Source organism: Lobosporangium transversale (assembly GCF_002105155.1).
Source record: "Lobosporangium transversale strain NRRL 3116 chromosome Unknown BCR41scaffold_37, whole genome shotgun sequence".
Classification (NCBI taxonomy): Eukaryota; Fungi; Mortierellomycota; class Mortierellomycetes; order Mortierellales; family Mortierellaceae; genus Lobosporangium; species Lobosporangium transversale.
In genome coordinates this window covers 168129-195744 of record NW_019029015.1, presented here as the reverse complement: position 1 = coordinate 195744, position 27616 = coordinate 168129, and the positions used below count along the sequence as shown (strand labels likewise).

The 27616-nt window shown below is 40.8% G+C and overlaps 11 protein-coding genes across 11 annotated transcripts; 6 read left to right on the top strand and 5 right to left on the bottom strand.

Annotated features, from left to right (window-relative positions):
- Positions 1–1570: 1570 nt before the first annotated feature.
- On the top strand, positions 1571–2073 carry BCR41DRAFT_359315 (hypothetical protein). Its single transcript, XM_022025196.1, has 2 exons — positions 1571–1943; positions 2048–2073. The coding sequence occupies exon 1, from the start codon at positions 1665–1667 to the stop codon at positions 1902–1904; it is 240 nt and encodes a 79-aa protein (XP_021878432.1). The 5' UTR covers positions 1571–1664; the 3' UTR covers positions 1905–1943; positions 2048–2073.
- A 631-nt stretch (positions 2074–2704) lies between these two features.
- On the bottom strand, positions 2705–4957 carry BCR41DRAFT_359313 (translation initiation factor eIF3d Moe1). Its single transcript, XM_022025195.1, has 4 exons — positions 4683–4957; positions 4103–4514; positions 3148–3951; positions 2705–3021 (listed from the first exon to the last, which is right to left on the bottom strand). The coding sequence occupies exons 1-4, from the start codon at positions 4903–4905 to the stop codon at positions 2742–2744; spliced, it is 1719 nt and encodes a 572-aa protein (XP_021878431.1). The 5' UTR covers positions 4906–4957; the 3' UTR covers positions 2705–2741.
- Positions 4958–5256: 299 nt separating this feature from the next.
- On the top strand, positions 5257–6793 carry BCR41DRAFT_378588 (26S protease regulatory subunit 6B; the record flags this gene model as incomplete). The annotated part of the gene is made up of 3 exons (XM_022027169.1): positions 5257–5313; positions 5456–6464; positions 6624–6793. 3 exons carry the CDS (start codon positions 5257–5259, stop codon positions 6791–6793), a joined length of 1236 nt encoding a protein of 411 aa, XP_021878430.1.
- Positions 6794–7088: 295 nt separating this feature from the next.
- BCR41DRAFT_359311 (hypothetical protein) lies at positions 7089–10152 on the bottom strand. Its single transcript, XM_022025194.1, has 6 exons — positions 9818–10152; positions 9579–9607; positions 9384–9455; positions 9172–9227; positions 8547–8670; positions 7089–8435 (listed from the first exon to the last, which is right to left on the bottom strand). Exons 1-6 carry the CDS (start codon positions 9955–9957, stop codon positions 7531–7533), a joined length of 1326 nt encoding a protein of 441 aa, XP_021878429.1. The 5' UTR covers positions 9958–10152; the 3' UTR covers positions 7089–7530.
- An 879-nt stretch (positions 10153–11031) lies between these two features.
- Positions 11032–12368, top strand: BCR41DRAFT_424469 (hypothetical protein). Its single transcript, XM_022030435.1, has 3 exons — positions 11032–11321; positions 11499–11820; positions 12072–12368. Exons 1-3 carry the CDS (start codon positions 11301–11303, stop codon positions 12179–12181), a joined length of 453 nt encoding a protein of 150 aa, XP_021878428.1. The 5' UTR covers positions 11032–11300; the 3' UTR covers positions 12182–12368.
- Positions 12369–12553: 185 nt separating this feature from the next.
- Positions 12554–14098, bottom strand: BCR41DRAFT_373200 (uracil-DNA glycosylase-like protein; the record flags this gene model as incomplete). The annotated part of the gene is made up of 3 exons (XM_022026746.1): positions 12554–13518; positions 13728–13923; positions 14075–14098. The coding sequence occupies 3 exons, from the start codon at positions 14096–14098 to the stop codon at positions 12554–12556; spliced, it is 1185 nt and encodes a 394-aa protein (XP_021878427.1).
- A 3276-nt stretch (positions 14099–17374) lies between these two features.
- Positions 17375–17993, top strand: BCR41DRAFT_359306 (hypothetical protein). The gene is made up of 2 exons (XM_022025193.1): positions 17375–17464; positions 17638–17993. The coding sequence occupies exons 1-2, from the start codon at positions 17433–17435 to the stop codon at positions 17795–17797; spliced, it is 192 nt and encodes a 63-aa protein (XP_021878426.1). The 5' UTR covers positions 17375–17432; the 3' UTR covers positions 17798–17993.
- BCR41DRAFT_424466 (hypothetical protein) lies at positions 17924–19045 on the bottom strand. The gene is made up of 4 exons (XM_022030434.1): positions 18724–19045; positions 18408–18619; positions 18217–18239; positions 17924–18096 (listed from the first exon to the last, which is right to left on the bottom strand). The coding sequence occupies exons 1-4, from the start codon at positions 18947–18949 to the stop codon at positions 18015–18017; spliced, it is 543 nt and encodes a 180-aa protein (XP_021878425.1). The 5' UTR covers positions 18950–19045; the 3' UTR covers positions 17924–18014.
- A 135-nt stretch (positions 19046–19180) lies between these two features.
- On the top strand, positions 19181–21549 carry BCR41DRAFT_424465 (methyltransferase TRM13-domain-containing protein). The gene is made up of 6 exons (XM_022030433.1): positions 19181–19326; positions 19452–19692; positions 19803–20120; positions 20234–20716; positions 20813–21124; positions 21281–21549. Exons 1-6 carry the CDS (start codon positions 19197–19199, stop codon positions 21471–21473), a joined length of 1677 nt encoding a protein of 558 aa, XP_021878424.1. The 5' UTR covers positions 19181–19196; the 3' UTR covers positions 21474–21549.
- An 88-nt stretch (positions 21550–21637) lies between these two features.
- Positions 21638–23870, top strand: BCR41DRAFT_359300 (activator of Hsp90 ATPase). The gene is made up of 7 exons (XM_022025192.1): positions 21638–21813; positions 21942–22138; positions 22337–22419; positions 22510–22630; positions 22773–23147; positions 23260–23410; positions 23727–23870. The coding sequence occupies exons 1-7, from the start codon at positions 21782–21784 to the stop codon at positions 23743–23745; spliced, it is 978 nt and encodes a 325-aa protein (XP_021878423.1). The 5' UTR covers positions 21638–21781; the 3' UTR covers positions 23746–23870.
- Positions 23871–24218: 348 nt separating this feature from the next.
- Positions 24219–26935, bottom strand: BCR41DRAFT_399178 (hypothetical protein; the record flags this gene model as incomplete). Its single annotated transcript, XM_022029033.1, has 6 exons — positions 24219–24290; positions 24426–24900; positions 25031–25514; positions 25637–26291; positions 26398–26477; positions 26617–26935. 6 exons carry the CDS (start codon positions 26933–26935, stop codon positions 24219–24221), a joined length of 2085 nt encoding a protein of 694 aa, XP_021878422.1.
- Between the last annotated feature and the right edge of the window lie 681 nt (positions 26936–27616).

The window sequence follows — 27616 nt, the reverse complement described above, 5'->3', positions numbered from 1 at the left end:
ACCTCATCGCCTTCAATAGAGCCATCGGGAACAATAGTAGTAATAATAGTAAGTGCTACCCAAGAACCCTAACGACCGTGGTTTTCATTGAGCTACTTGTGTGAAGAGCATGGATATTTCTTTCTGACGAAGGTGTCAGAAAGACTTGAGCAATATTCATCCCGAATTGGCCGAATCCTCACGAATAAGTGTCACTGGATCCGTTGAAGATGATAGATAACACGAAAGGCTTTTCCTTGTAGTGAACCTTTAAAAAATGCCATTTCACTGTGCTTCATGGCGTGGATTTTTTTTTTTTTTTTTTTTTTTTTTTTGCGAGGATAGACCATTGTTTAGTCGGATACTAGAACTTTAATACTCGCAGGGGGAATCCGCAAACTTTCTTTTTATTTTATTTTATTTTATTTTGTTTAATCCATCATAAAGCCTATGTCTTTGGCTTCTTTATTTGCCCAAGTTAAATAATATGGATCAGGAGCCATCCACTTGGCAGCATGCTGCAATTAGAGGAGCCAAAGATATTAGCCCTTCGCTTTCAATCTTAGCCTGCTTCGAGATTTCGAGCTCTCTTGTATCATTGATGACTGAATGTTCTGAAGCGTCCACAGGCAATGAATGAGTGTGCTAGGATGTTGATTCGGACCCTTCTTTAAATAGAAGCAAGGCCCTTCCATTTCATTAACCATGTGTATTGAAACTTCATCGGGTGATCCTCTTTGGTATGGTTACCAACTCCTTTCGAATTCTTGCGACCTCGAATATAGGACTCGCATATCTTTCCTCCTTGGCTCAATCGGGGATTTGAGAACCAGGCTTACTGAAGGAAGTGCATGTTATAACTGACTTGTAGCGGCCGGCCAGGCGATGTTGCCTTTTTTTTTTTTTTTTTTTTTTTTTTTTCGAACTAATTTCAGAACTATGAAAGCACAGACCAACATTGTATCGTTAATGTTTTGCTAACCTCACAATAATTAATTTATTAATTGATTGGATGAGGTTGCGTCTGTTCCTCTCCTTTTCGACTTTCTTTCCGAACGAGCACGAACTTTTCACATTCCTTTCCGATATCCCTGGGACTATTTCTCCCATCCCTCCACTTTTTTTTTTTTTTTTTTTTTTTTGCTGTGCTCCTCCAGTTCTATACCCATCCTTTTAACACATGCACCCCTTCCTTTTTAGTACTAAACGAGCAATTGCATGCGACTACGCGACTGATCTTGGTCTTATCCCTTATCAAGAGACTGAAGTTCACCAAAAGGATCTTCCTTTTCCTTTACCTCACTCACACTAGATTGTAGACGGTAGACCACACAAGGCGACTATTATTTATTTCTTTATATATAGCCCGTTTCATTTGGTCATGATACCTTATATTTTTTGAATACTTTCGAGTGTATTGGCAGCCAATTGGCTCGCTTGTTGCGAGTATTGTTGCAAGTCCGTCACGTAGTGAAATGCCACCAGAACAATTCAATCATCGTTTTTAGATTAAAAATATAAGGTATCATGACCAAATGAAATTGGCGATAAAGATGCTCCTCCTCTCAGTAAATTTCCTGGCACGATCATTCCCAGAAGAACACCCTTATACTCATACACCCACTTCTCATCTCCACATCCCTTGTTTTCCTTATTGCCTCAGTTGTGTTTTTGACACTGCTACAATGAAATTCACTGCTGTTGTCCTGCTTGCCGCTGTCATGTCAAGCATGGTGGTGGAAGCAAACTGGTGTCAGTGCATTGACCTACCCACTTCATCTCTCTGCGGCACCCCATCGACACGAAATCCCGGCAGAAACATTGGCACGATGGTGCAGAATTTCTTAGGCATATGGTATTGCGATGTTGGCAGCGACAATTCAGAGTGGTATAGCCGATGCTATGTTGGAGGCGTCTGTTACTAATTGTTCAGGAGACATGACGCTCTGACACAAAGTATTTCTGTAAGCTCGTTTCTCCAATGATGTTTAAGGATATTCGCTTTTCTTGTGCGTATAACTATGCATTTGCTAACTCGACCTTTGTGGGGTCTCCTGATAATCAATAGTGCGTACGAGTATAAACTTTGTCGTGTCCAAGGGTCCTGATATATATGTTACAGCTCGCCTTGATGTACATAATAAAGGAACACCCAATAAAGCTTTTTGTATTAACTGAGTTCTTTGCAAAGACGGAAAAGTTTGAATGAAGGCAAGCATTTGACTGAGATATCTAGTGGAGAAGCAAACATAGTCATATCTTGGCATGTCCAAACTTCTTCTGGGGGTGCACTCGCTTGAAAGGAGATTAGGTCAGGGACATAAAATTTTGAAATGGTTATGAAGAGAAGCACTGTCTTCAATTCTTTTGCTTGCCGTTTTTCCTCAGGAAGTGTTGCCCAAAATCCTCAGTGGTTATCCACATTGATCTCATTAACAAAAGTGTAAACTTCCATCTTGATTGATGAGATCTTTATGTATGTCGCATATGAGCTGTTTGTCAGGTTCAAAATAAAAATCAGGAAAACTCATTTTGACAAAATTTTCTTTCAATTGTAACATAAAGCATGTCTTTCCAAAGTTGTTCGCGTTTTTTTTTTTTTTTTTTTTTTTTTTTTTTTTGAAATGCTAAAAACAAATATGATTCCTTTTCTTTTTTAATAGCTCCCCATGTCTAACTTCTGAACTAGAAAATTAAAAATAAAAAAAAAAAAAAATAAAAAAAAAACTTCTCTTCACCAATATCGATATCTCAACTTAAATTTAAGCAGCTTCAGGCTCAGCTCCTTCAGTCTCTTCCTCAGCTTCCTCAAAACTACTCTTGGGAACGGAGTAAAGACGAATGACGGGCTTGTTAGGGTCCTTGACCAACACATACTTGCCATCTGGCAATTTCAGAGCAAGGTCAACAACAGTCTTGACAATACCCCATCCGTTCGTGATCTGAAGACTCATTTGTGTTGCAAATTCCTTTGGACGACAAATCTGAGTTCCAAGAATGGCATGACGAGAAGCGTCCTTGGGGTTTGTACGGGAAACAAATCTACATAGAACATATTATAGCAAATCTCGTCAGTCTATTACATCGGTCTGTTGTTAAGTATCAACAACACTTGATGATGACAATAATAACAACTATAAAATAAATAACAACCCTAGGTTTACTCACCCCAACTTCAAGTGATCAGCACCGGCAAGCATGGTCTGAACAATCCAACGAGAAAGCTTGCAGCTGTTGTTCTTCATCTCTGTTGCAACAACAGCACCACGTTGAGAGTCCAATTTTTGTCTCCACTCCATTGCTCCACCTGCACCTTGAGCACGTGAGTCAAATTCGTTCAATGCCTTGACAGTGATATATGTGTCTTCACCCTGGGGTGACTTGACGACCGCGTCTACCTCAGTACGAACAAGAAGCGTGATATTCTCCTCCTCGGTCGTCGAAAGGTCAAACTTGCGGTAGCGGTATCCAACCAAAGGAACATTCTCTTCATCAGGGTTATAGAATGGATTGGCATTTTCCAATTCGACAACCTGCTCTGAGCTAGCAACCTGTGCTGCAAAATTGGTGTTGATATAGGTGGCCTCCAAGGAAAGAGCGCTGGGTGAGTTGATGTTATCCTTGTCACCAGTGTCCATGGGTGGGTCAGTTGAGTTCTCATTTACAGAGACATAGTCGAGTTGACTGCCTTCACGAGTATCAAAAATAACCTTATTGTCGGTTTTTGTGATGACAATATCCCATGGATAAACTGAACGAGGTGCAGTCATCAAAACGCCAATAATGGTATCGGTAGCGAAAACACGCTGCTCTCCTTCGGCAAGAGGCTCAGATGCCAAGTTGCTGAGAATAGGATCCTCTGAGGTGGTAACATTGTCGCGCTCACGATCCACTTGTTGAAGAATCTTTTCCTGCTTGGTGTTGACGCGATCATAAGCCTTGTCGTAGGTTCCAACAGCACCGTAGAGCGCACTAGTTGCAATTGATGCAGGTTCAGAGTAAATGAGTAGGTGTTGTGCATTAGGTTATCCATTAGGCTATTCTTCGATGCTTTGCTGCTCCAGAGAAAGAAAGAAAGAAAGAGAGAGAGAAACGAAATCTGTAGTCAAGTGCAGATACATACATATCTTCAGGCTCTTCGACCTCAAACTGAAGTTTATTGAGACGAGAGAACTCAATCTCCTCGAGCATAGACCAGTCAGAGCCAACCTTGACAGAGGCATCTCGGACACGTTGGTTACGGTCAAAGTCCCTCCAGTTGCTGTAGCCGCGACGACCACCACGCTGCCCACCCTGCTGCTGACGGGCGCCTCCGAAGCCTCCACGGTTCGCACCCAAACGTTGGAACTGGGTGCGCTGCTGGCCTTGCTGGCGGAATCCACCACGGCCTCCACGTTGGCCAGAGGAGGATTTGAAGCCAGTTGTTTTCTTTTGGGCAGTTGAGCGATTGTCTACAACCGAGAAAGATGCCTCATCCTCGGTGTGCTGGTAGTTGAAGGCATTGGCGGCATTGCTTCCGAATGGGACATAGTTATCTGTTGATAATAATTGTAATAAATATTTTTAAATTAATAAATCAGATTTTGGATCAAATTCGAGTTGGAAATGCTGGTTTGATTTGATTGATCTAAAGGTGATGGAAAGAAAAAAAAAAAATAAAAAAAAAATAAATGTATGTGTAGAGTGACAAGTTGTACTGATACCTCTAAAGTTGCGGAAACCTGAGCGACCTCCACGTTGATCGCCACCAGCCCCACGGCCGTCCTTGCCCTGGGTGCCCTCGGCGGCAGACCAGTCGGCAATGCGGCCAAGTTTGTCAGCCTTGGAGTATGGAGCATATGGAATGTCACGGAACTGGGAACTAAGACCAACAGGGCCCCATCCGTTCTGTGAGTCGGACACAGGGGGCAGCTTAAAGGCAGACATGGCTGTGTGAATGAGAATGGAAAGAGGGGATGATACAGACGAACAATGTCCCTGATCATATACCCTTCCCTTCAAATTTTTTATTTTTTTCTCTGTGTGTTAGGGATCAGAGCATGGCACAATCCTAGCTCTATTACGTCACCTTGTGACTAGTAAGGTGGCGTATATTCAGCTACTCATGTCACTAAAAAAAGGTTAGGCGACGCGTGTCAAGTTCATTAGAATGCAAAGTGAAATGTCTTTTTCTCTTTTGTAAATTCGAAAAGCATTTTCAATTTTTATCTCCCACTCATTACTCTTCCCGAAAACACCTATTTTTCCCTCCCAATCCCTCACATATACACTTTCCACATGGAGGAACTTGGAATTAAACCCGCCGTCACTGCAGAGGCAACCTTGAAGCAAAAGGTGCGATGTGTTACACATTTTTTACCTTGACGAATTCGCCTTCTTCCAGGTTTCATTGTAGACGAGGAACTGACATGTTTTACTTTTTGCTCTATCTTTTTTTTTTTTTTCTCATTAGGAGGCTAGTAGCAGCATTGACCAGCCTGAGCAAGGACCCCTTGCTCACTTGGCTTCAAACGATCTCTACACCCGCTACAAGAACCTTCAGCGTCACCTTGAGTTTTTACAGTTACAGGAGGAATACATCAAGGATGAGCAAAAGAATTTAAAGCGAGAGTTGATCCGTGCACAGGAGGAAGTGAAGAGGATCCAGTCTGTCCCCTTAGTCATCGGGCAGTTCTTGGAACCGATTGATCAGCACACGGGTATTGTCTCCTCCACCACAGGCGCTCAACACGTTGTCCGTATCCTGAGCACGATCGATCGTGAATTGCTCAAACCATCTTGCTCAGTCGCTCTTCATCGCCACTCCAATGCCCTGGTCGATGTCTTGCCACCCAATGCAGACTCGAGTGTCGAGATGTTGGGACAGGATGAGAAACCCGATGTGACCTACGCAGATGTGGGAGGACTGGATATGCAGAAGCAGGAGATTAGAGAAGCTGTGGAATTACCTCTCACACATTTCGATCTCTATCGTCAGATCGGTATCGATCCTCCACGAGGCGTCTTACTCTATGGCCCTCCCGGAACAGGTAAAACTATGTTGGTCAAGGCAGTTGCTCACCATACCTCAGCATCATTCTTCCGTATGGTTGGATCAGAATTTGTGCAAAAGTACCTGGGCGAAGGTCCGAGGATGGTCAGAGATGCATTCAGGATGGCTCGAGAGAACTCTCCTGCAATCATTTTCATTGATGAGGTGGATGCTATTGCAACTAAGCGTTTCGATGCACAGACAGGAGCCGATCGTGAAGTCCAGCGTGTACTGTTAGAGTTGTTGAACCAAATGGATGGTTTCGATCAAGGATCGAATGTCAAGGTCATTATGGCTACCAACCGTGCCGATACACTTGATCCCGCTATCCTGCGTCCTGGTCGATTGGATCGTAAGATTGAGTTCCCCACACCAGATCGCCGTCAGAAGCGATTAATTTTTGCCACCGTCACTGCCAAGATGAACCTGTCAGACGAAGTAGATCTGGAAGACTGTAAGTTATAGTGTTCCTTTTTTTTTTTTTTTTTTTTTTTTTTTTTGGCCACATCGTGTTTATGAAAGTATGAAGCATTATTTTCTTTCTTTTTTTTTTTTTTTTTTTTTTTTTTTATTAATATGTACATTATTATTATTATTATTTTTACTTCTGTAGTCGTGTCGCGACCAGACAAATTGTCAGGAGCAGAAATTGCAGCAATTTGCCAGGAGGCTGGTATGCTTGCTGTGCGTAAGAACCGTTATGTTATTTTGGCCAAGGATCTAGAGAAGGGTTATAAGAGTAATGTCAAGAAGACGGACACTGATTTTGAATTTTACAAGTAAAAAAAAAAAAAAAAAAAAAACTATATCAAGCACATCATTCTTAGTTGGAATTCCAAGGATAATAAAACTCAGAACAGAGCAACATTGCGTTTCGAGATGCTTTTTATTACTATATTATTATTATTATTATTATTATTACAGTAGGTTACTAATATTGTACTGTTACAATGACGAAGGGTTTTTTTTTTTTTTTTTTTTTTTTTTTTTTTGCTTAAACGTATTTGACACTGAAGCGCCTGCAGCGATGAGTACTTGCCTTTTACCCTCCTGCAAGATCTCTTCATTGTTTAACGTTTGGGTCTTTTTTTTTTACGCTTAGCAGCATCTTAGTTCTCTAACTATCATCCTCGGGAGGCTGTAATGCTATCCATAATAAAACCATCTCTTTCCACCTTGACTCCATCAAAGTATCATGCCATATACTGACGTTTTAATATTACTCAGCCTCCTGCATACAAGCATCACCAAATGCCTGGAGTATAATACCAACACTTCATAAATCCACGGACAAGGAGGGAAAATGTTGTTCTTCGCTGTTCCTTGTTTCTGCAATAATAATAATAATAATAAACTGATTCAAATACGAAAAAAAGAGAGATAAAGTTGAAATATGTGTTGAATGAACATTATGATTTTTTTTTTTCTTTCTTTCTTTCTTTCTTTTTTGTCTGGTAAAATTTGTTGTTTCTATGAGTTGGAAAAAAAAAAAGGTAATAATAATAAAATTCTTGTTCTTTTTAAACATCCAACAACAAGCGAACAGGGTCCTCAATGATCTCCTTGACCTTGACCAAGAAAGTAGTGGCCTCACGTCCATCAATAATACGGTGGTCATAAGTGAGGGCAATGTACATCATAGGGCGGATCTCGACCTTGCCATCAACAGCAACGGGCCTTTCTTTGATGGCGTGCATGCCCAAAATGGCGCTCTGAGGCATATTGATGATGGGTGTACCCATCATGGAGCCAAAGACACCTCCGTTCGAAATGGTGAAGGTGCCGCCGCTGAGATCTTCAATGGCAAGCTGTCCATCACGTGCCTTGGCACCATACTGAGCAATACTCTTCTCCACCTCGACGAATGAAAGGCTCTCTGCGTTGCGAATAACGGGAGTTACAAGACCCTTGGGGGTAGCAACGGCTACGGAGACATCAACATAGTCATTATAGACAATGTTGTCGCCCTCAATCCTGGCGTTCACGGCGGGCAATTCCTTCAAGGCATAGCATGAGGCCTTGACGAAGGCTGACATGAATCCGAGCTTGACGTTGTGCTTCTTCAAAACAGCATCCTTATAGTTGGCACGGAGCTTCATCAAGTTGGACATATCGACCTCGTTGAAAGTAGTGAGAGAGGCAGCGTTCTCTTGAGATTGCTTCAGGCGCTTGGCGATGGTCTGACGCATGCGGTTCATCTTTACAGTGCGTTCCTCGCGGCTGAAAGCGACGGGTGCAGACGAAGGCTCAGGGCTGGATTTTGAGGCGGCAGGGGCGGGCTTTGGAGCAGCTGGGGCCTCCTTCTTTGGCTCAGGCTTCTTTTCCTCCTTCTTGGGTTCTTCCTTCTTTGGCTCTTCCTTCTTTGGCTCATCCTTTGGCTCTGCCTTCTTTTCTGCCTTCTTTTCCTCCTTGGCGGGACCAGCACCTATAAAGATCAAAACACGATCACGATGTTAATGAACTTTTGTGTTGTAAAGAGTCATTATAATATGTTAAAAGATTAAAGTTTTTAAAACAAAAAAGACCAGGTAAGTACCTCCAGATGGGGAATCTCCAAGCTCAAGCTTGAAAAGATCAGCGCCGACAGCCACGGTGTCCTCCTCCTTGGCATACAACTCGACAATAGTGCCAGATTTGGGAGAGTTGACAGCAACATCAACCTAGAGCAATAGACAAAAGCAATATTGTAAAATAAAATAAAATAAAAAGTTAAAAATGTGTCCAATACGCGTTTGTTCAAAAAAAAAAAAAAAAAAAAAAAGACAGTAGGCTCAGGAGAAAACACAGACGAGGCTTGACAAGATTGAATATGCCAAAAAAAAATCTTTTGACATGGCTCAACATTACAATTGTGATCTGAAACACAGCCAAGTCTTTTTTTTCCTTTTTTTATGACACTGTGTACATGAACATTCTTCCAGAATTGAATCCTGTCTTCTGCCTTGCATAGCCTTTTCCCAAGGAGACAAGGCTTCTTGTTGCAATTAACGTCTTTATCCTGTAACATGAATTTGCTTTTTTTTTTGTATCGCGCTCCATTCTTGCGGAGTAAGATGGGCTCTAACCCATCATGAATTGCCGTTTTGTGCATTATTCCCCCTTCCCAATGTTGAGATCTGTTGCTCCATTTGAATCTTTTTGTTTATTTATTTTTTTTTTACCTTGTCAGTTTCAATGCTTGCAACTTCCTCATCCAAAGCAACAAAGTCGCCGACCTCTAATGATTGTGCGAATTGATTTAAAAAAATAAAGTCGAGATCAGTTGTCTTGTTACTTTTACAAAGTTCATTTCGGACTTGATCGCGGCAACTGCAATTACGTGTCCATTTCAGGGAAAGCCGAAAAATGAAAATTAAAAATAAAGCTCACGTACTCTTGTTCCATTGCTTCAAAGAACCCTCAGAGATGGAATCGGCCATATGGGGGACCTTGACAACATAATCGGCTAGTGGAAAAAAGTATCGATTGATGATTATAGTGTAAATCAATAATATTCGCTGTATCTTCGTCATCATGCACTCACACTTTTTTCATATTACAAACAGCATAAGAAAAAAGCAAAGCTTACCATAAAACCTGACCTGTGAACGGTAAGGACTATAAAATCGAATACCAGACATCAGACATCAGTCAGTCCGGTCAATTGGTTTTCCTTTGACATTGTTCCTTTTCTCCCATACAAGTCCGTGGATCGGAATCGATAATGAAAGAATTAAAAAATAAAAAGCCTTGTAGAGTTTTTTTTTTTTTTTTTTTTTTTTTTTTTATTTCCTTCGTATGTGATCGTAGGAAAAGTTAATGCTTTACCTGAGACGCTGAGCAGCAACAACGGAGGCAGCAGCAGCATTAATGGTGAGTTGGCGACGAACTTGGACAGGAGAAGAGGTAAGGAGTGTGGAGAGAGGACGTGCCAGACGGGTGACAGGTTTTGAAATAGTAGAGATCATTGTGGATGGAGTGGTTGTTTTATAGAAGAGGGGAGAGAAAGAGACAATGAATGGAGGTTTTAGGGGAAAAGGAGGTAAGTTGTGGGAAGGTTGAATGAATGAATGAATAAGTGTGAAAGAGAGAAAGAGAAAAAGAGAAAAGAGAAAGAGAGAAGAGAGGAAAAAGGGAATGGAGGAATTCCTTCCTTTCTTCCATTCTTTTCGAGTCAGACAAGTCCGCTTTTGCAGAGGGATATTATTTTTGTGTGTACGGTAATCATTTCCTGCATACACAAACACATTGACACATTGATTTTATTGACTCTCAACCTCTTCATCTCAGCTGCCCTTGAAAAACGGAAATGTATACCGTTTGTCGTTTATCGTTTATCGTTTATCGCCAAGGGAGTCCGACCTTGGTTGGATCTTGATGAGTATGAAAAAAAAGCCACTGACGACTATATATTATTATATAATTGATCAATACATCTAATATGATTTGTATTGACATGTATATATTTATGCGTGTAATTATTCCCCACAAAACCCCAAAAGAAGGATTCGATCGTGTCGTGCGTGTGAAGAATTCTGTCCCGATTTGGAAAGAGGGCCGAGGGTCAAGCCACAGCACATTGTTACATTGCATCGAACGCCACACTCTCCCCACACACTGATACTTCGCACTACATGTCCCATTCGCCACGCGTCCTTAATTGCTTTGTAAACCCTTGGATAGAATCAAGTTCCCATACGCGCTTTGTTTTCATCTTTTTGTTAATGAGGTAAAATCCTTTATCGCCAACAACTATGATCAGCAGTCTACAACTTCAAAAAACCTGCCCCCAAGATACCAAGACACCAAGACACCAAGACATGCTATGTAGGAGATAAAACTGGTATAAGGTATACATCACTTTGTTCTTTTTGAGCGTAATGTATCCATCTTTAGAAGATTAAATCGGATCATAGAGAACATGATCCTGTCTCTCCAAAGTTTCATCTTCATCCTCAACCTCTTTTTTTAAAATATCAGATTCATTTTTTTAAATGTTACTAGACTTGTTTTAGACAAGTCTATTGTAGTTCTTTTCTCGCCACCCATGGTTTAATTTTCCTTTCAAACCTTCATTACTAGCGTATTCTGGACTTGTCCAAGTTGTTCCTTAAAAAAAAGTATAAAGGACTCTTTGACCTTCTCTTTTTTTCTCTCTCTTTTCTTTTCTTCCTTTTCCCTTTATTCTCTCGCATACTCTCGTACTCTTGTACACTTATACTCTCATAATCTCATTAAACAACATAACAGCAACAACAGCTTTTTTTTCTCATTTGAATCAGACAATCAAACACTTTGGATATCAAACAAAATGACCATTGCCTCAGAACAGGTATAGATTTAATCTCTTTGCTCAATATCATATCTTTTTTTTTTTTTTTTTTTTTTTTTTTTTTTAATTTATTCTAACCAAGCAGCAATGATTTACTTACAAACAAACAAACAAAAAATATAAATGTATATAAATATATCAATATATTAAAAAAAAAAAAAAAAAAAAAAAAAAAAGTTGATGATGCACCAGCAAGATCTTAAAGATCCAATTAGCTCCATAGCATTTCTCAGCAACAGTGGTAGCGCCCTTGTATCAAAAAAGAAAAACACAGGTGATGGGATGCAATCTAGCGCTCGATCCACCAAGGCTCAGAGACGTCCAATGTTCTCCATCACTTTACCATCATCCTGTAAAAGAAGTCATAGCAGCTTCTCGAACGATGGCGAGTCAACAATTACATTTAATGGGGACCATAGCGAAAATGAATCCGCTCAATCACCTAATCTCAGCTGGGATCAAAATCGACAGCGGAATTCAAGTGTCCGATTCTTATCAGGTAAAAAATAAATAAAATAAAATAAAAACTTAGACTGAAAATGAGAAACCTTTTATTTGTCCAAAATTGTGGTTCAGGGGGACTCGATCCATCCTTTTCATCCTTTTCTCTTTTCCTCCCCCTTTTTTTTAACTCCTCTCATTGTCGTCATTGATTGAACAACGTGGCCCCGATTGAGTGATCTGTGGTTACATTGCTAATATTCATTTATATATTTATATATTTATATATTTATATATTTTCTTTTCTAGGTGAAGGTGACAATTTGTTGAATCATGAAAGAAAACGTGGCCTACCAAAGACTCCATATCCAACAACAAGAGAGGAAGAAAGTCGACTCTGTTCATTCTTCAAACACTGAGAAAAGGATCAAAAACAGAAACAAAAACAAAAACCAACGTCATGAATTTGTATACTGCCCTTCACTTGAGCATTTTACGTTGCAATGATAAATACCATCATTCTATCCTATCCAGAGGATTCAAGAAAGAAAGAACAAAAGAAAAAAGAAAAAGGATCAAAAAAACTAGAAAAAAAATTTGTAGAATAAAATATATGTATATTGGCAATTTATTTTAACTAAATTTATTTTTATTTACGATACATATTATGTTTATTAGAATGCTTGATGTAAAAGTCGAATCTATTTACACCTTGCAAAAAAAAAAAAAAAAAAAAAAAAAAAAAAAAGAGTCCAGATAAAGAAACTCCAGTCCGTATTATATCTTGCACGTTACTTGTCCCATGGGTCTTTTACACCACGCATTCGTCGGTCTTGACGAACTAATTCAGCCAGCTGCTTGAAATACGCTAGCTTGTCTTCTTTCTTGTAGTGTGTCACGCGCCCACTCGTGCTCGGTATCACAAACATACGACTACCTCGAACTGCACCCCTATTCATAGTTGATCTAGAGTCCAGAGACCCACTAGCATCTAATCGTGACCGCCCCATTTCTTCTCTGCTTTCACTTTCGCTTTTGCTTTTGCCTTTGCCTTTGCCTTTGCCCTCGCTTCTGACATGAGCGTGATCAGCCTTCAGTTCCACGTGCTCACTCCCGTCCTTTGTATCGATTTCCATCTTCATAGTCGAAAGTTCAGGCTCTTCTTTAATCTCGGTTTTTATCTTGTCCTCATCCCGTGGTTCCTTTTTGACATGCATCAATTCATTGGTCTTCTTGTCCTCAGATGGCTCCGACTTGATCCCATCGTCCTTGGTCTCTGACAACTCTCGCTTGAGTTGGAAAGGTACTCCTTGTGCTTCTAATTCACGTTTTATCTTATCGAGGCTTGGACCTCTTTCAAAGAATGGTGCTAGACGATATCCTTGAGAATCCAGGTTGTCCTGGACTGAATGACTCCTTCTACTACCATTGCTATTACCATGGTTATGGCCATGGTCCATGCCAAGGAGCATTTGGTCTTCTGGTTCATCATACCAGCTTACCCAGGCCGTTTGAAGGCCTAGACCGACACCAGCATACATATCCCAGGCTTGTTTACTAATAAAACAGACAAACCGAGGTCGATACTTCTTGATCTTGGCTGTCAGGGTCGGTGCAGCCGCACGACATTCAGTTTCGGAAAGCTCATTCCCCATACGAGAGGGACGATCCACTAGGTTGGTCAAGCCCATGTTGGCAATGATGGGTAAAGAACGATCGTCTTCAGGTCTCATAGTGACGCCAGGAGGAAGGAGTCCTATTAATTATTATTATTAAGATATTAGCACGCGTCAAATGGGACTTTTTTTTTGTGTAACATTTAGATGAACAAAGGAGAATAATAAAAAGCGGCGCAGCCCAAAATATATTTGTAAAAAAAAAAATAAGAGCCGCCACCATTTTATGTATTCCATGATCGAAAGTCAATCTTTTTTTTTTTTTTTTTTTTTTTTTTTTGAATCTTACCACTCTCAGATAGACATGGCCAAAAGTGGTTTGTTGGGCCTGCAAAATGACGGCTTCGTTCACTGCTTTTAACTCCTGGATTGATGCCTACGAATAGGACATCCAGGTCGTAATCGATAATATCTGGGACATATGACAGATGTGCATATACTGAAGGTGCAGAATAACCAGGGTTTCGTTTCTTGACCTTGGCCGGCTGTCATTAAAAAAATAAAGAAAAAAAAAAAAAAAAAAAAAACGATCGTCAGTCTACTATACATGTATACATTTTTTTTTTCCTCTTTAGGCAGGTTTTTTTTTTTTTTTTTTTTCTTTTACTAAAAAAAGAAAAAAACAATCGAAACTACATACAGATCCAGCAGTCGTTTCATTTTCGGCGATCGTTCGTTTGTAATGTGGTCTCGCTTTGATACTGTTAGCACTAATGGTTCGAGTGATAAGTGGTTGTGCTCTTTCTGGATTAGTAGTCGAAGCTGAAGTCGAAGCTGAAGCTGAAGAGGTGGAAATATTGTGAAGTCGAAGACTCTTTCTGAGTTGTCTCACTGATGGAGAGGATGCATTCACGCCCGAGGTATCAGGGCTTTCTGACTGAATATCATCACTATCATCTCGGCTGGTGTTACTAAGGTCTTCTTCTTCTCCTCCCACATCCTGATCCTTCACTTGTTTGCCTTTGGGTTCTTCAGCACGCCTCTTGCCCCTATCATTCTTGTTGTTGTTGTTGTTGTTGTTGTTGTTGTTGTTGTTGTTGTTGTTTCGACTCTTTTCATTACTTTTGTGAGCAAAGTTTGATACGAGAGAAGAGAATTCAGTCATTATATGAGTTTTGTGTTGCTGTTGGTTGTGAATACTCCTCAGAGGAGGATAATTGGAAAGAGAAAGGAGTAGAGTAGAGTAGAGTAGAGTAGAGTAGAGTAGAATAGAGAGGAAGGAAGAGAGAGTGATGGATATTGAGTCTTAACCAAAGGAAAAAAGAAAGAAGAGAAAACTATGCTGTCTTTTTATAGTTCAGCTAATTCACTTTTTTTCTTTCATGAACCCCATTCCATTCCATTCGTTTTGCATCATTGCATTGTCGGACAATGTGAAGAAACCAGCCACGTTATTACCATTTTTAGTCGGGGGATTCTCATTTGACGACCAAGTAAACCATAAAAACAATACCAAATCCTGTCAAATGAGAATCCCGCCCGCTTAACTTTCATTAACACTAAATTGAATACAACACTTACAACACTACCTTTTTTGGACAGCAAATTCAGTTTGAGCAATTGTGAAAAAAAAAATTGATGCCATGCTTTTGAAATAAAAACCTTGGACTACGGCAGCAAAACAGGCGACAAAAGATGTATGCTATTTATCACACATAATCTGGAGCAATATATGATACTAGACAGACAACTCATGGCTTCGCTCACACAACGAATTACACAGACAACTAAAGGCAACCAGCAAACAACTTAATAATTCACTAATATCAAGACTTCCTTCTAAAAAAAAAAAAAAAAAAAAAAACAACAACAAAAAAGCTCCTTTGGTTCAGAAGCTACCCTTCCTTCGAGTAGTGCACAGTTCCGACGCGGTAACATGTTAAATAGTTAGCAATAAACATTGTTTGTTAGAAACATTTTAAGTCGAGTGTTCTTGTTCATTTTGAGTACAGTCTCTTTTTCAAATAGAAATCAGTTTTGCTGGCAATACATATTCTAAATTACTTATACCCAAGGATGGAAATGGATCTTTGAGCCATTGAAATGTATAACATGACACTAGATGTCGCAAGCAAGCTCAAGTGGCCCTGGTCGTCAATGAACACGAATACAAATGCCCGCTCCAAACCTTTGGTATGGTAGTTGATATTGCTTTTCACTAAAAGGGCTTTTGAGACCATTCTTGCTAATTTTTACTGGCAAGTCAAGTGAGTGTAGATAATTTGTGTGAGCACGAGCCATACCCAGCGCGCATGAGTGAGATTAAGAGGGGATTTGGCGGAATATTCAATGCTCAATGTCAACAAACTTCCAAAGTCTCGATAGACGTATCCATGCTGTTTCTGCTATCCCTTCTTATGACCATTATTGTAATTCGATCGTTTGACAAATACACAGCATCATTTATTGTGGTAAAGCCAAAGTACCAAAGCCAGGTTTGATTTTTTTTTTTTTTTTTTTTTTTTTAATTGGATGTATCTCAGACAGTTCTCTCTGAGACTGGACAGCGGCCAGGAAACAAAAACCCGATTGACTACTTTTTCGAGAAAAATAGCCAAACAGGAAAGTTTGCAGACTTTCCAAAAAGTAAACACATGCCTACATTCATCTACCTATCTGAGGAGGATTTGTTGCACATCTTCCACGGCCACGAGGACACGCGTTGTAAGGCCCTCCATGCATTAGAATTAGCAAATGACGCGACCGTTGCTGAAGCTGTCCGGCTGGTTCTGAGGTGTAAGGGGTTGTTGATCAATAGCTTGCTCTGCCCTGTTCGAACCCGTCGGCGCATAAACGGATATCATGGCAAGATGGGGCTGCAAATGGATACATTATCGGATCGGTTCAAGTTGAAGGGGACCATCTGCACCAATGGACTCGTGCTCAACCTGTTATCATATGACACCACTAAGGAGCGTCCAAAAGCTCGAGCGTCTTCATTCAGACCCCCACCCGATGATGAAAATGGCGATCTTTTGGTGAGGGTGACGACGAGTTCGACCTGGACAAGGCATTCATTCATGACATGGAAGGCGCTCTTTTGCAACTTGAGGAGCAGGAAGCTGAAAGCTCATCATCAAAGGCTCACTTATGTACTAGTGCCAAGCGAAAGCTCAGCGCCGTCCCGTCTGCGGCCGCGAAACGTGCGCGAGGTGGAGCACCACATACTTCCGTGCCCCCAAGGGCTCCTGACTCTGGACCAATCTCCTCGGACGATGAGTCTGACACTTCGGATACGGAAAGAGCGCATGCCTCTAGCATTAACTGGAAACGAGGCTCCAAGATGCTAAGGAGTGTCAAGGTTGTTTTCGATGAAACGTCCTCAAGTTCCGGCCCGACACCGTTTGTCGTTGGGATGGATCCTGGAGAGGTAAAGACAATGGTTGGAATAGCTCTGAACCTAGGGGAGCCCCAAGTCCGCCGCTTCACCACCATCCGTCGATCGTTCTTGTACGGGCCTTATATCAAGTACTGTCACTTGCTTGAAGAGAGAAAGGCCTATCGATCTGATCGAGTCAGCGCTGCCGCCCATGACGCTTTCAGGGATCAATTCGTACTTGGAGTACCTGTACAGGGATGGAGAGGGGGAAAGACTTCGGTCTTTTTATCTCAACAAATGGTATCTCGGAGAGACTTGGGACTTGAGAAAAGCTCAGAAAGCTGCATACGAAGCTGTCAGATATATTGTGATCGTGACATGGTCGAATCCGAGAACATCGTGCGTGTGTGCCTGTCCCATATGACTACACAAACGAGGCCCAACAAGTTCAAGCCAACGAGTTCATAGGCGTTAGGAGCGCCTTCAAAAATTTGTAAGCTTTCATCATTTTGTAAGAAATTTAATGCATCTTGATAAGTTGTTCAAAAATAGACGGTATACTGGTAGCGAGATATACAACTCTATGACTGGATATTTCAATTTTCCTTTTGGTGGCGATTTAGTTTAGATGTGATCAACATTCGTCGCATTTGTCTCTCATTCTTTAAATCGATCATGCCCGTCAAATACACATATCTCATTTCCAAGTAAGAATCTTACCTGCTACTTTTACATTCCTGACCGAAGTAACATGCTTATTCCTTTTATTTATTTATTTGTTATTATTGTTATTGTTATTATTATTATTATTTACTTTTATTTTACTTTATAAAGAGCTTGCTTACTGATGCTACCTATCATATTCCTGTTTGGCATTTAGGAGAGGCGATGTGGTATTCTCGCTTGTCTGTGGAGTTGGTGCATACTTTCTTTATGAGCGCGACCACCCACGGGAATGGACTCTCAAAGAACTTGTGCAGCGTAAATTAGAAAGAGTCAAGACTGAAGGCTGGTTCTCTGACGCATCAAAATCGCAATGAATCAATAGAAAATTTTTTTCTGTTATACTTTGCTCAAATATACAAAGGCGATATGCAAGCTTGCATCGAACTTATGGGGAGGTCAAGGACTTATTACTTCACAAGAGGGACCGCAACCGCATCTACGGTTAATAAAAAGTAATGATTTATTTCCAAAGAGAAATGGGTATATATTAAATGAAGGAAATAAATGTACTATTTATACAATGGACAAATACTATTTTCTTGGAGCTGATGAAGGATATGAAACAAATGTTGGCTGTTTCTTGGTCGAATTCGAAAGTTCATGGAAATCAGACCTAAAGTTGCCATAAGAGCATAGGATGAATGAAATCAGTTTTTTTTTTTTTTTTTTTTTAAAAAAACCCTTTACAACATAACTTTTTTTTTTGTCCAAACAAGCAACATGTTCAACATACATGGATCGACCTAGATCTTCCAGCTAACATAACATATGAAGATAAAAAGAAAGAGCAAAATACAAAGAGATCGAATCGAGAACAATCATCAGTTTTTCCTGTCTTTTATTACCAACAAAAAAAAAAAAAAAAAAAAAAAAAAAAAAAGACATGAGGCATGAAAGGGAAACGATCTGGAATGTAAAACATACACTGGCCATGAGATCCTGCAGTTCTTTTCCTTTCCTCGCGAATTGGAATGGATCAATTTCGTCCTTCTCGGCCGCATCTAAAAGTTTCCCATCAGGTGCTAATGACCTGTCATCGTCTGCAACTGTCTCAATACTGATATGTTTCGCAGCCAATGCCAACTGTTTCTTCCTGATATTGTTGAGTTCCTGAAAGATGCTCTCTGAATTATCTCCTGATAGATATAGTAGAGGAATGAAAAATACCTATTGGTAAATGAAAGCCTCACTCCAGTAGTGCAGATGGAGTGGGAAAGAGATATTAGATTTGTAAACTTACCAAACGCTTTCATATCTCGCTGATCCAGCATACAGTCTGTTTGTTTGAATGCTGCTTCGATGACTCCCAATGCGTTATCATGATCTGAGGATGTTAGCTCGGACGAAGGCGGAACATAGTAGCCCCCACTGTCGCTCGTACCACTGTTGTTTGTGTTCTGGCTGTAAGCATTAGGGAATGACGTTTGGGTGGAACCAGATGTTCGAGGTAGTCCTGATGGATCCATTAGAAGAGGAAAATAGAGTATGAATGAGAAAAGGAGCCAAAATCCCACAATTGGATGACTTTCTGAATGCTGTTTTATGAAACTGGTGAAGAATCGGTTGCTTATTTCGAGGGCGAAGAATGTTGTATTGATCAATTAGGCCTTGGTGGCAAATCAAATGGTCAACAGTCACTATTTCTTGATTATTGGGCGAATTTATCAAAACACACCGCAAAAAGATTTATTTAACATCTTGACATCAATTGCAATGAGCGACAACAAGGACACGAAACGACCTCATGAGAATGGGACTGATCCGGTGGCAAAGGCGTTAGCAGGAACTCTCGAGCCACCTGTTCTCAACCACAGACCTCGCAACAAACGTCAGAAGACCAAGGGTCAGTAGCGGATGAATTGTGGACATTGGACTATTATTAATCCAGGGCAAAAAGGAATCACCTATGAAGGACTGACGCCAAGGCAATGATTACCTCTTTCCTTCCTATCGCCTATGTTCTTATAGGGCCCCCTCCCCCAGTCCCATCACGTCCGAGGCAATGTCATTTCTTGTTACTGAGCAAGGGCAAGTATTGTAGCCTCACCACGAAACTTGGCAATAAGTTTTGTGGAGAGCATTCGATGTACGAAACTACGGCTGATCCCACATCAACATCCAATGCCAACGAGAATGGAGCCAAAACGGAAGGCGAAGGCTTTCAACAAACGGCCCGAAAACGTATTCCATGTCCATTCGATCCCAGTCAGTAAGTGTTCAATTGAAAGAGATGGCTTTGCCTGGTTACTTGTCCCTTTGGATCGGGTTTTTTATCAAAATTAGCCATTCATAACATTAAAACTATTGACTACTTTCCAGCACTGCTTGGGCGGACGATCTAAAGGCTCATTTGTATAAATGCAATGCACGCCCAAAGGATGAACCAGCCCAATACTCAAAGGATATTAATCTCACCTTACCAGCGCCCAAAGGATCATCAGACATTGGGGATAGCCAAGGGGCTGCTCAACCCTCAAACTCAGGAGCAAAGGCAATTCAAACAAACAGCGACATCCTCTCAACACTTTCTAGTGATCAATTTGTGGCCTTAGTTAAAAAAATCCAGGATATGTACACGAAATATGTTCCAGAAATCCAGACAGTGATTTTGGACCATCCTGCCTTAGATGAGCGCAAGTAAGTTCCAAGCCAACACAAAAAACGGATATCGAGTAAATTGTTTAAAAAAAAAAAAAAAACACTCAACGAACACCTCAGATTGCTTGTCCAAACTGCTGCGATGTAACTAGAAAGATGATTAAGAATATCAAGCATGCTCGTCAACAAGCATCCCTTCTTGGGAATATGGAACGACTTCATATGTTGGATGATCCAACCACATGCTATGTCGAGTTTGGCGCAGGTCGTGGAGAGCTATCAAATTACCTCAAAATTGCGGTGGATGATCATGGAACAGCAACTTTTGTCCTTGTAGATCGGACTCCCTCTAGGAATAAGTTTGACAGCATTCTGCTAGGTCAGGAGGAGATCAAGTCATTAGTGAAGAGGCACACTATGGATATCAAAGATCTGGTTTTGGCAGAAGTGCCTGAATTGAGGATAGATGTCACAGCGACACAGAGGACACCACCTGTTGAAGAGAAGTCCAAAGATGAAGGAGGATCAAAGGAACCACAATATGTGCAAAAGAAACCGGTTGTAGCTATATCGAAACACTTGTGCGGAGGCGCAACAGATTTGACGCTCAAATGTCTTACCAACTTCCAAGCGACGTGAGTATCTGCCAAAGGGTTGAAAAACGAGGATGTGATGGATACAATTACTCGATATGATATTAATAAGTATCTTTATTTCTTTTTCTTTGCCAGCGAACGTGGTCGCTCAAGTCTCCCTTCACCTGTCAAGGGCATTCTTATAGCGCTTTGTTGTCATCAATTGTGCCATCATTACATGTATCCCAATCAGGAATTCTTGGAAGAGATTGACATTAATCCTGAAGAGTTTGTCTATTTGACGCGTATGAGCAGCTGGGCTGTTTGTGTGAACCAGACCAAGACCGAGAAAACGAGTAATAGTAAGCCTGATAGCAGTGATGAAAACAATGCTAATAGCCCTAATGATATCACTGGTGATGACGACGACCACCGTATCGAAGCTGACTCTGCATTGGATAAACTCAGGTATGTGAATGCCAAATTTTATTTTATTTTATTTTGTTTTTTTTGTTTTTTCCTTCTTCAATGGATCAACATGATGCTGTTTAGCCCATTCATATTCTTACTGGATGCTGCTTCTTTTTCTTTTATCTAATACTACTCTTCATGTTTTAATGATAGTACCCATATTCCCACAATGGATTTCCAGGCACGAGCTCGCCTAGGCCAACAATGCAAGCGATTACTTGACATTGGTCGTGTGCGATATCTACAGCAGAATGGGTTTGATGCAAAGCTGGTGTACTATGTTGATCAAGAGACGTCATTGGAGAACTTGGCGTTGATGGCGGTGCCGTCTTCATCTTCTAACTAGGATTCTTGTGTGGCGTAGGAATAGGGGGTTTGCGTTTGGCAGGAACTGTTAGAAAGAATGAAAAAGAATTAAAGGCTAAATTTAAAAAAAGTGACGTCTTTTTTTCCATGTTTCTGATCAGGGGAACACAAAGACAATGATCCTCACTTTTCCATTCTTTTCCACTCTTCTTTTTTTCTTTTCCATCGGACTCTTTCATTCATTCGAATTGCCATCGACTTGAATATTTCACACTCGCTATCCCTCTCTCTTTCTCTCTCTCCCCAAAGGTTTTTATTCTTTATCCATATAATACACATCTCTCCACCATGAGTAAGGACATGAAGAACGTCAACAACTGGTAAAGCATGTTCCATTTCCTTGCAGCTCATTATTATTCCTCGTACTTTTTAAACTTTTTTATTTTACATGGAATATATTTGACAGAAGGAACACAAGAAACAAATGCTTATCTATATTACTTTATAGGCACTGGGTTGACAAAAACTGTATCAACTGGGCCAGAACTTACTTTGAGAATGAGCTAAGTAACGTTTCGGCAGAGGCGAATGGTTCAACAGTCAAGACCCTCGCTGTGACAAATGTGACAGGAGATGTGGATGTAAATCAGCGCAAGGGCAAGATCATCACTATCTTTGACGTTGCTATTACTATCACTTTTGAAGGTAAAAAATAAAAAATAAAATAAAATAAATAAGAACTGCTTGATAGAAGTTTGAATTGGGAAGAGGGGGATGTAAGCAACTCTCGCCACCAAATTGAACAGACAATCTCGATCCTGTTTATTTTTTAAAACGTCGCACTCTAATCGTATTTCCTCTTTGATTGGTTGGCACTAATTAATTTTTTTTTTACGCTTCTAGGCAAGACTGCTGATGGAACCGATGTCAATGGCAGGATTGAGATCCCTGAAGTCGCTCATGACACCGATATTGAAGACTATGTCGTAAGTAGACGTTTGGGGCAATTTGTCAATATTCATCCCCAGCTCGTTAGGAAGATTCTTAACTAGTATATATACTCTATATTTTTGTAGTTCGATGTTACTATTGATGCTGATAGTAATGCCAAACAACCTATCAGAGATTTGATCCGCAAGGATCTGGCTCCTCTTCTCCGCAATAAGCTTGAGAAGTTTGCAGGAGATCTCATTCGTGGTATGTTACAGTCCCTCTTTTTTTTTTTTTTTTTTTTTTTTTTTCAATTATTATTAATTCTTTTATTTATGTTTTTCGATTGGACTTTGATAATGACTGAGGCCATTTTTCTTTTTTCTTTAATTTGCTTTCATGTGTATAGTCCATGGCAAGGATGTTCAGGTTGACAGTGATTTTTCAAAGCCCTCTACTCCTGTGTCATCGTCAGGTACATCTACCCCTATTCCCTCTACTGTCAAAGCCAATAATATCAGCACTACCTTCAGTGGCGCTGCCGCCGTTAATACTACTACTCTGGAAGAGTCGATTGAAATGCAAGCATCTGCACGGGATGTTTATGATGTGCTCTTAAATCAAGCCAAGGTTCAGGCATGGACACGTAGTAACAAGTCAACCATTGAGCCCAAGGTCGGAGCAAAGTTCAGCTTTTTTGACGGTAATGTTACAGGCGAGATCAAAGAACTGGTCCAAGACAAGAAAATTGTCCAGAACTGGCGTTTGGGCTCCTGGCCTGCAGGTGAGTGATCTATTTTCAGCAATATAGTCATAACTCTGACTGTCTCTATCCGAGACCTTGGGCTCATCTCCAATGTACTATGTTATTTTACTTCTTCTTTTATTTCCTCTAGGCCATTATTCCACTGTTACCTTGGACATTTCGCAGAATACCGACTCGACAGTGATCAAGTTCAAGCAGGAGGGCGTCCCTATTGGAGAGCAGGACATTACCCGCCAGAATTGGAGCAACTACTACTGGACCGAGATTAAGCGCACGTTCGGGTATGTAGGAACCTCATTCTATACTTCCTCGTCTACAACTCGTACTTCCACTCGTACCTCTACCAGTTCATCCTCTTTGTCCTCAGCACCATCCTCATCGACAGACAAAAAGAAACGACGACGCCGTCGATCGGCTGCAGAGAAGAATGTTGGTGGTGCTGGGAACTTGGGGTTGTACACTGGAGCTGGTCTCGCAGTGCTGACCGCCATTGCTCTTGGATTCTGGTTTACTAAGAAATAAAAATATAAACACGTTTTTCGCTTTTTTTTTTTTTTTTTTTTTTTTCCTCTTTTTCTTTATGATCCGATCCGATAGTTATGGCGCGACATTCTGATCTGATGTATTTTATACGCAGCGGGAGGAGGCATAAAACAAATATAAGCGGCTCGAGCGGATATTCAAGCAGAGGCTATTCATTCTCAAATTCTCAAATTAATAAACGTATACGTCTTTCCTAGGAAATATACTTATTTTCATCTTTCATACTTGATGTTGTTTACGATACATATATATGACGTTTAGAGTTTCTATTGCATTTATTGTATTTTACATAAGCGATTTCAAAAATTAACAAGGACCTGCTTGTTCTCGAAAACCGTTGATTCACTTCTAGTTTGACTAATACTTTGATCTCCTTGCTCACAGCGACAAATGCCAGATTTCATGGATCCATCTCTCAGTTTGCAAAGTCGGTTCGCTGGTGATTGATTGGTTAGAATAAAAGCGACGCTTGCTCCTTTTTTGGAAACATTCTCACCCTTTTCTTAAAATCTTCTTCGTTCTCAAATCGTCGTTTCTTTCGCTCGCTCACGATTTCTTCACAGATTTTCTTCCCAACTCCAGGAACATGCTTGATATGGTGTTCAGGTCTGGAAGACGCTGTATAACATGATAATGGTATTATTGAAACATATAAAATATATAGAACGATTACAGAAAAAAATTATAACCTGAGAAGTGTGCACGACCTGCAAACGTGTACCCATAGTATTCCCGGAAGTTTCCTTTGTGTACCATGAATGTATGGGAGTGAAGCTCCACTTTGGAGGAAGATTCACATCGATTTGAAAAGATACCAAAGGCACATTCCAAGGATTGACATCGTTCCTTAAGAACTTCGTTCACTTTGGCAATCTTGGTAATTTCCTCGTCAATCGTTGTTTGGTCGATAACGCTATGCTCCTTTGAATCCTCTCCTTCGGTCCACTTCATTTGACAAAACAAACACAAAGGCACAGTATCTCCTCTACCTCCTCTGTCCTGTAAACGCAGTTGCGTAAAGCCATCAGCTGGGGCACCCTTGCCATTAACAAATACCTTGTGAAACTCTCGAAGAAAGTTAGTATGCTCCATGCCGTCCACATCCTTCGCAGCCTCGTGATCAGGGAACGTTTCGAGCAATTGATGCACTGTAACACTGCGGTGGTCTGGAATTTCAACTTCAAACTCTGGAAACTCGGGGTCAAATTCAGCCACCTTCAAAAAGTTCCTCCAGAGTCACAGTCTGTTTTCCGAGGTAAGAGAAAAGGCATAGACGTAGAGCCAAGAACTTCATATTGAAGCGTTCCCAGCCTGCCCAGGAGACACCTTGCTCTGAATCGATAAAAGCGGTGCAGTACTTCAAAGGCGACTTGGATTGACATTTCTTGGAAGCGTCAACCAATATAACTAGCCACAAATATGGGACACGTACATGATACATGTCACGCTCCTTAGCTTGTTCCAGATGTATTACACCGGTTGTCATGAGGTTTTCATAGGTAATGGTTGTGCCATCTCCAATAATACAATACATTACGACTGGGATATCAAAAATAGCCTTTGCAAGTACAGGTGTCATGAGCTCCACGTAGCCCTGAAAAGGATAGAGTTTGCTTAAACGATCTGCCAGGCCCTGCATAATGGCCACGATATTGACATTGCGCAGACACTCCAAAAGGTCTTCAGCCTGGTCAGACACTTCTTTGATACTCTTTAAGCGATCCACAAAGAGGTGATAGAAAAGCTCCACAGCCTTTGGCACCCCACCGATGTCTGCAATACTACGGCGGAACAGTATATCATTCTTTAGGTAGTCTTCAGTCAGATGCAGAACCTTACCGTCTATAGTCAGGGTAGCTTAAGGCCAATTTCGATCACGTCGGCGTCAGTAAGAAGAGGAAGAGGTAGGGGTAGGATAATATATGATCCCATGGCCATGCTTATGACGGGTTCTAGGATTATACCTGCCATAATAGGGATACAAAAAGGCTTTGCCATGCTACAGCTCAGTGCTCCAATAGCGCGTACAGCTTCTTGAAGAGTGTTTGGGCAAACTTTGTATAATTGATCCACTTCGTCGATGCCGATGACCAGCACAGAGAAATCGTTGGTGGATGTACCGCGGCTGATGATATCAGATTGAATAACCTGTATGACGGCGTACAAATCGAGTTGCTCAACGCCTCCCTTTTGCAGAAAAGAGTCAAAATCGACTTTGGGTTTGATACCGGAGTCTTTGGTATTGATAAAATATTCGTAGAGTAATCTAACGGCGATAGATGCTTCGCCTCCAGTCTTGACATCGAACTGACTGGCAGCAGTGTCACTGCCATAGGTAATATTGATTGAGACCATATTGGAGAAGGCGCTTTCGACGCTCTGGTCACCGCAAGAGTTGGCCATTTCACGTAGTACTCCTCCAAGAAATTGGAGGAACCTGCTTTTGCCTGTACCTGGCCCACAGGCAAGAAATGGGATTGGATGTAGGCTCTTGTCGTCATTGCTGCGGTTTTTAAATCGCCCAAAGACGCCCTTTCTACAAGGATTTCCACCCCATAATACGTGAAGGGTTTCCTCTCGGCGGCGAAGTGGGAATTCTGAACCAAAAGATGTAACAAGCTATAATAAGAATAATAAGAATAATAAGGAATCAGCACAAAATCTTCCGTCTACTCATAACTTATAGCGATGTACACGCAAAATATAAACACAATAGACAACATACCGGAGCTTGTTTAGTGCCGATGGGTCGTTCATATTGCCTAACCCATGCAAGGATACTTGAGGTCTTCGTCCAGATGACAGCTGTGATTAAAAAAAAAAAAAAAAAAAAAAAAAAAAATTAGAAAGATAAAAATCAGAAAGATCAATGATATTTCGAGAATTGCTTCCTGATCAATGATGTCACACACAAAGCTTTGAGAACAAACAGCTAATCCCTTACCTTCCAATAGCTGCTGAACAAAGATATGGATAGTCTCCTCAGGCAAAGGTGACGTACCAAATAAGTTGGAAAGCTTGATTGATCCTCTGGTGAGTGACTCTTTTGATTCAACATTGGCGATATTGACTGTAGTCCCCTCATCAGGAACAGAGACATGATAAAGATTGAGTTCGTTGGCATCAATGCCTTGAAGAGCATTTTCTTTTTCTTTCTTGATCGCCTTTTTGAGATAGTTGATAGTTCTTCGGGGATTGATGTCCACTTCGAATGTAGTTGACGCTCCATCGAGAATGCAAACAAGTGAAATTTCGTCTGTCATTGGTGTGATTATTAGACAAAAAAGTGAATTAGCTGGTGAGGAAGGAGAAAAACCAGTGGGCTAATTGATGAGATGAACTCGTGATATGACTAAGGAAGGAGGAGTAACAAGAGTATGGAGTGTTTAGGGAAGAAAGGAAAAAAGGCAATGAAAGCGAAAAAGCTGGAAAGTAAATAAGACAAAAAAGAGAGAAAGGAAAGGGCGGATCTGTTCCCTTTATACTGATATACAGTATTTCATTTCAGCCACTGTCAATCCAACCGTTACATGCTTTTGCCACCAGTCGTCTCTTATTACGTAAATATTTGTGGCTGTACGTTTGACACTTTTCAAAAAAAGGGACACAGTCGTGTCGCTTGAATCTTTGATCCTTGAATTATGCTACTCTGCTTTTTTTCAGTCAAGAGCACGATTCATGGTAATATGGCTACTCGAAGCAAATCGAGGGATATAGTGGGGACCGGATTAGAAAGTGGTCTTCAATGTCTCTACAGCGGTTACTAGGGAATCAAACCTGATATAAATTAATAATGGGCTTGAAATGTAACGAGGCAAGAATGAGGGTCATTATTTTGATGATCAGAAAAGAATACTGATGTAAATTAGCTATTTAGATAAAGGGATTAAGGTAATTATAATCACAATCCTTCCCCAGGGAAAGGCTGAAAGCAGAGCCGATAA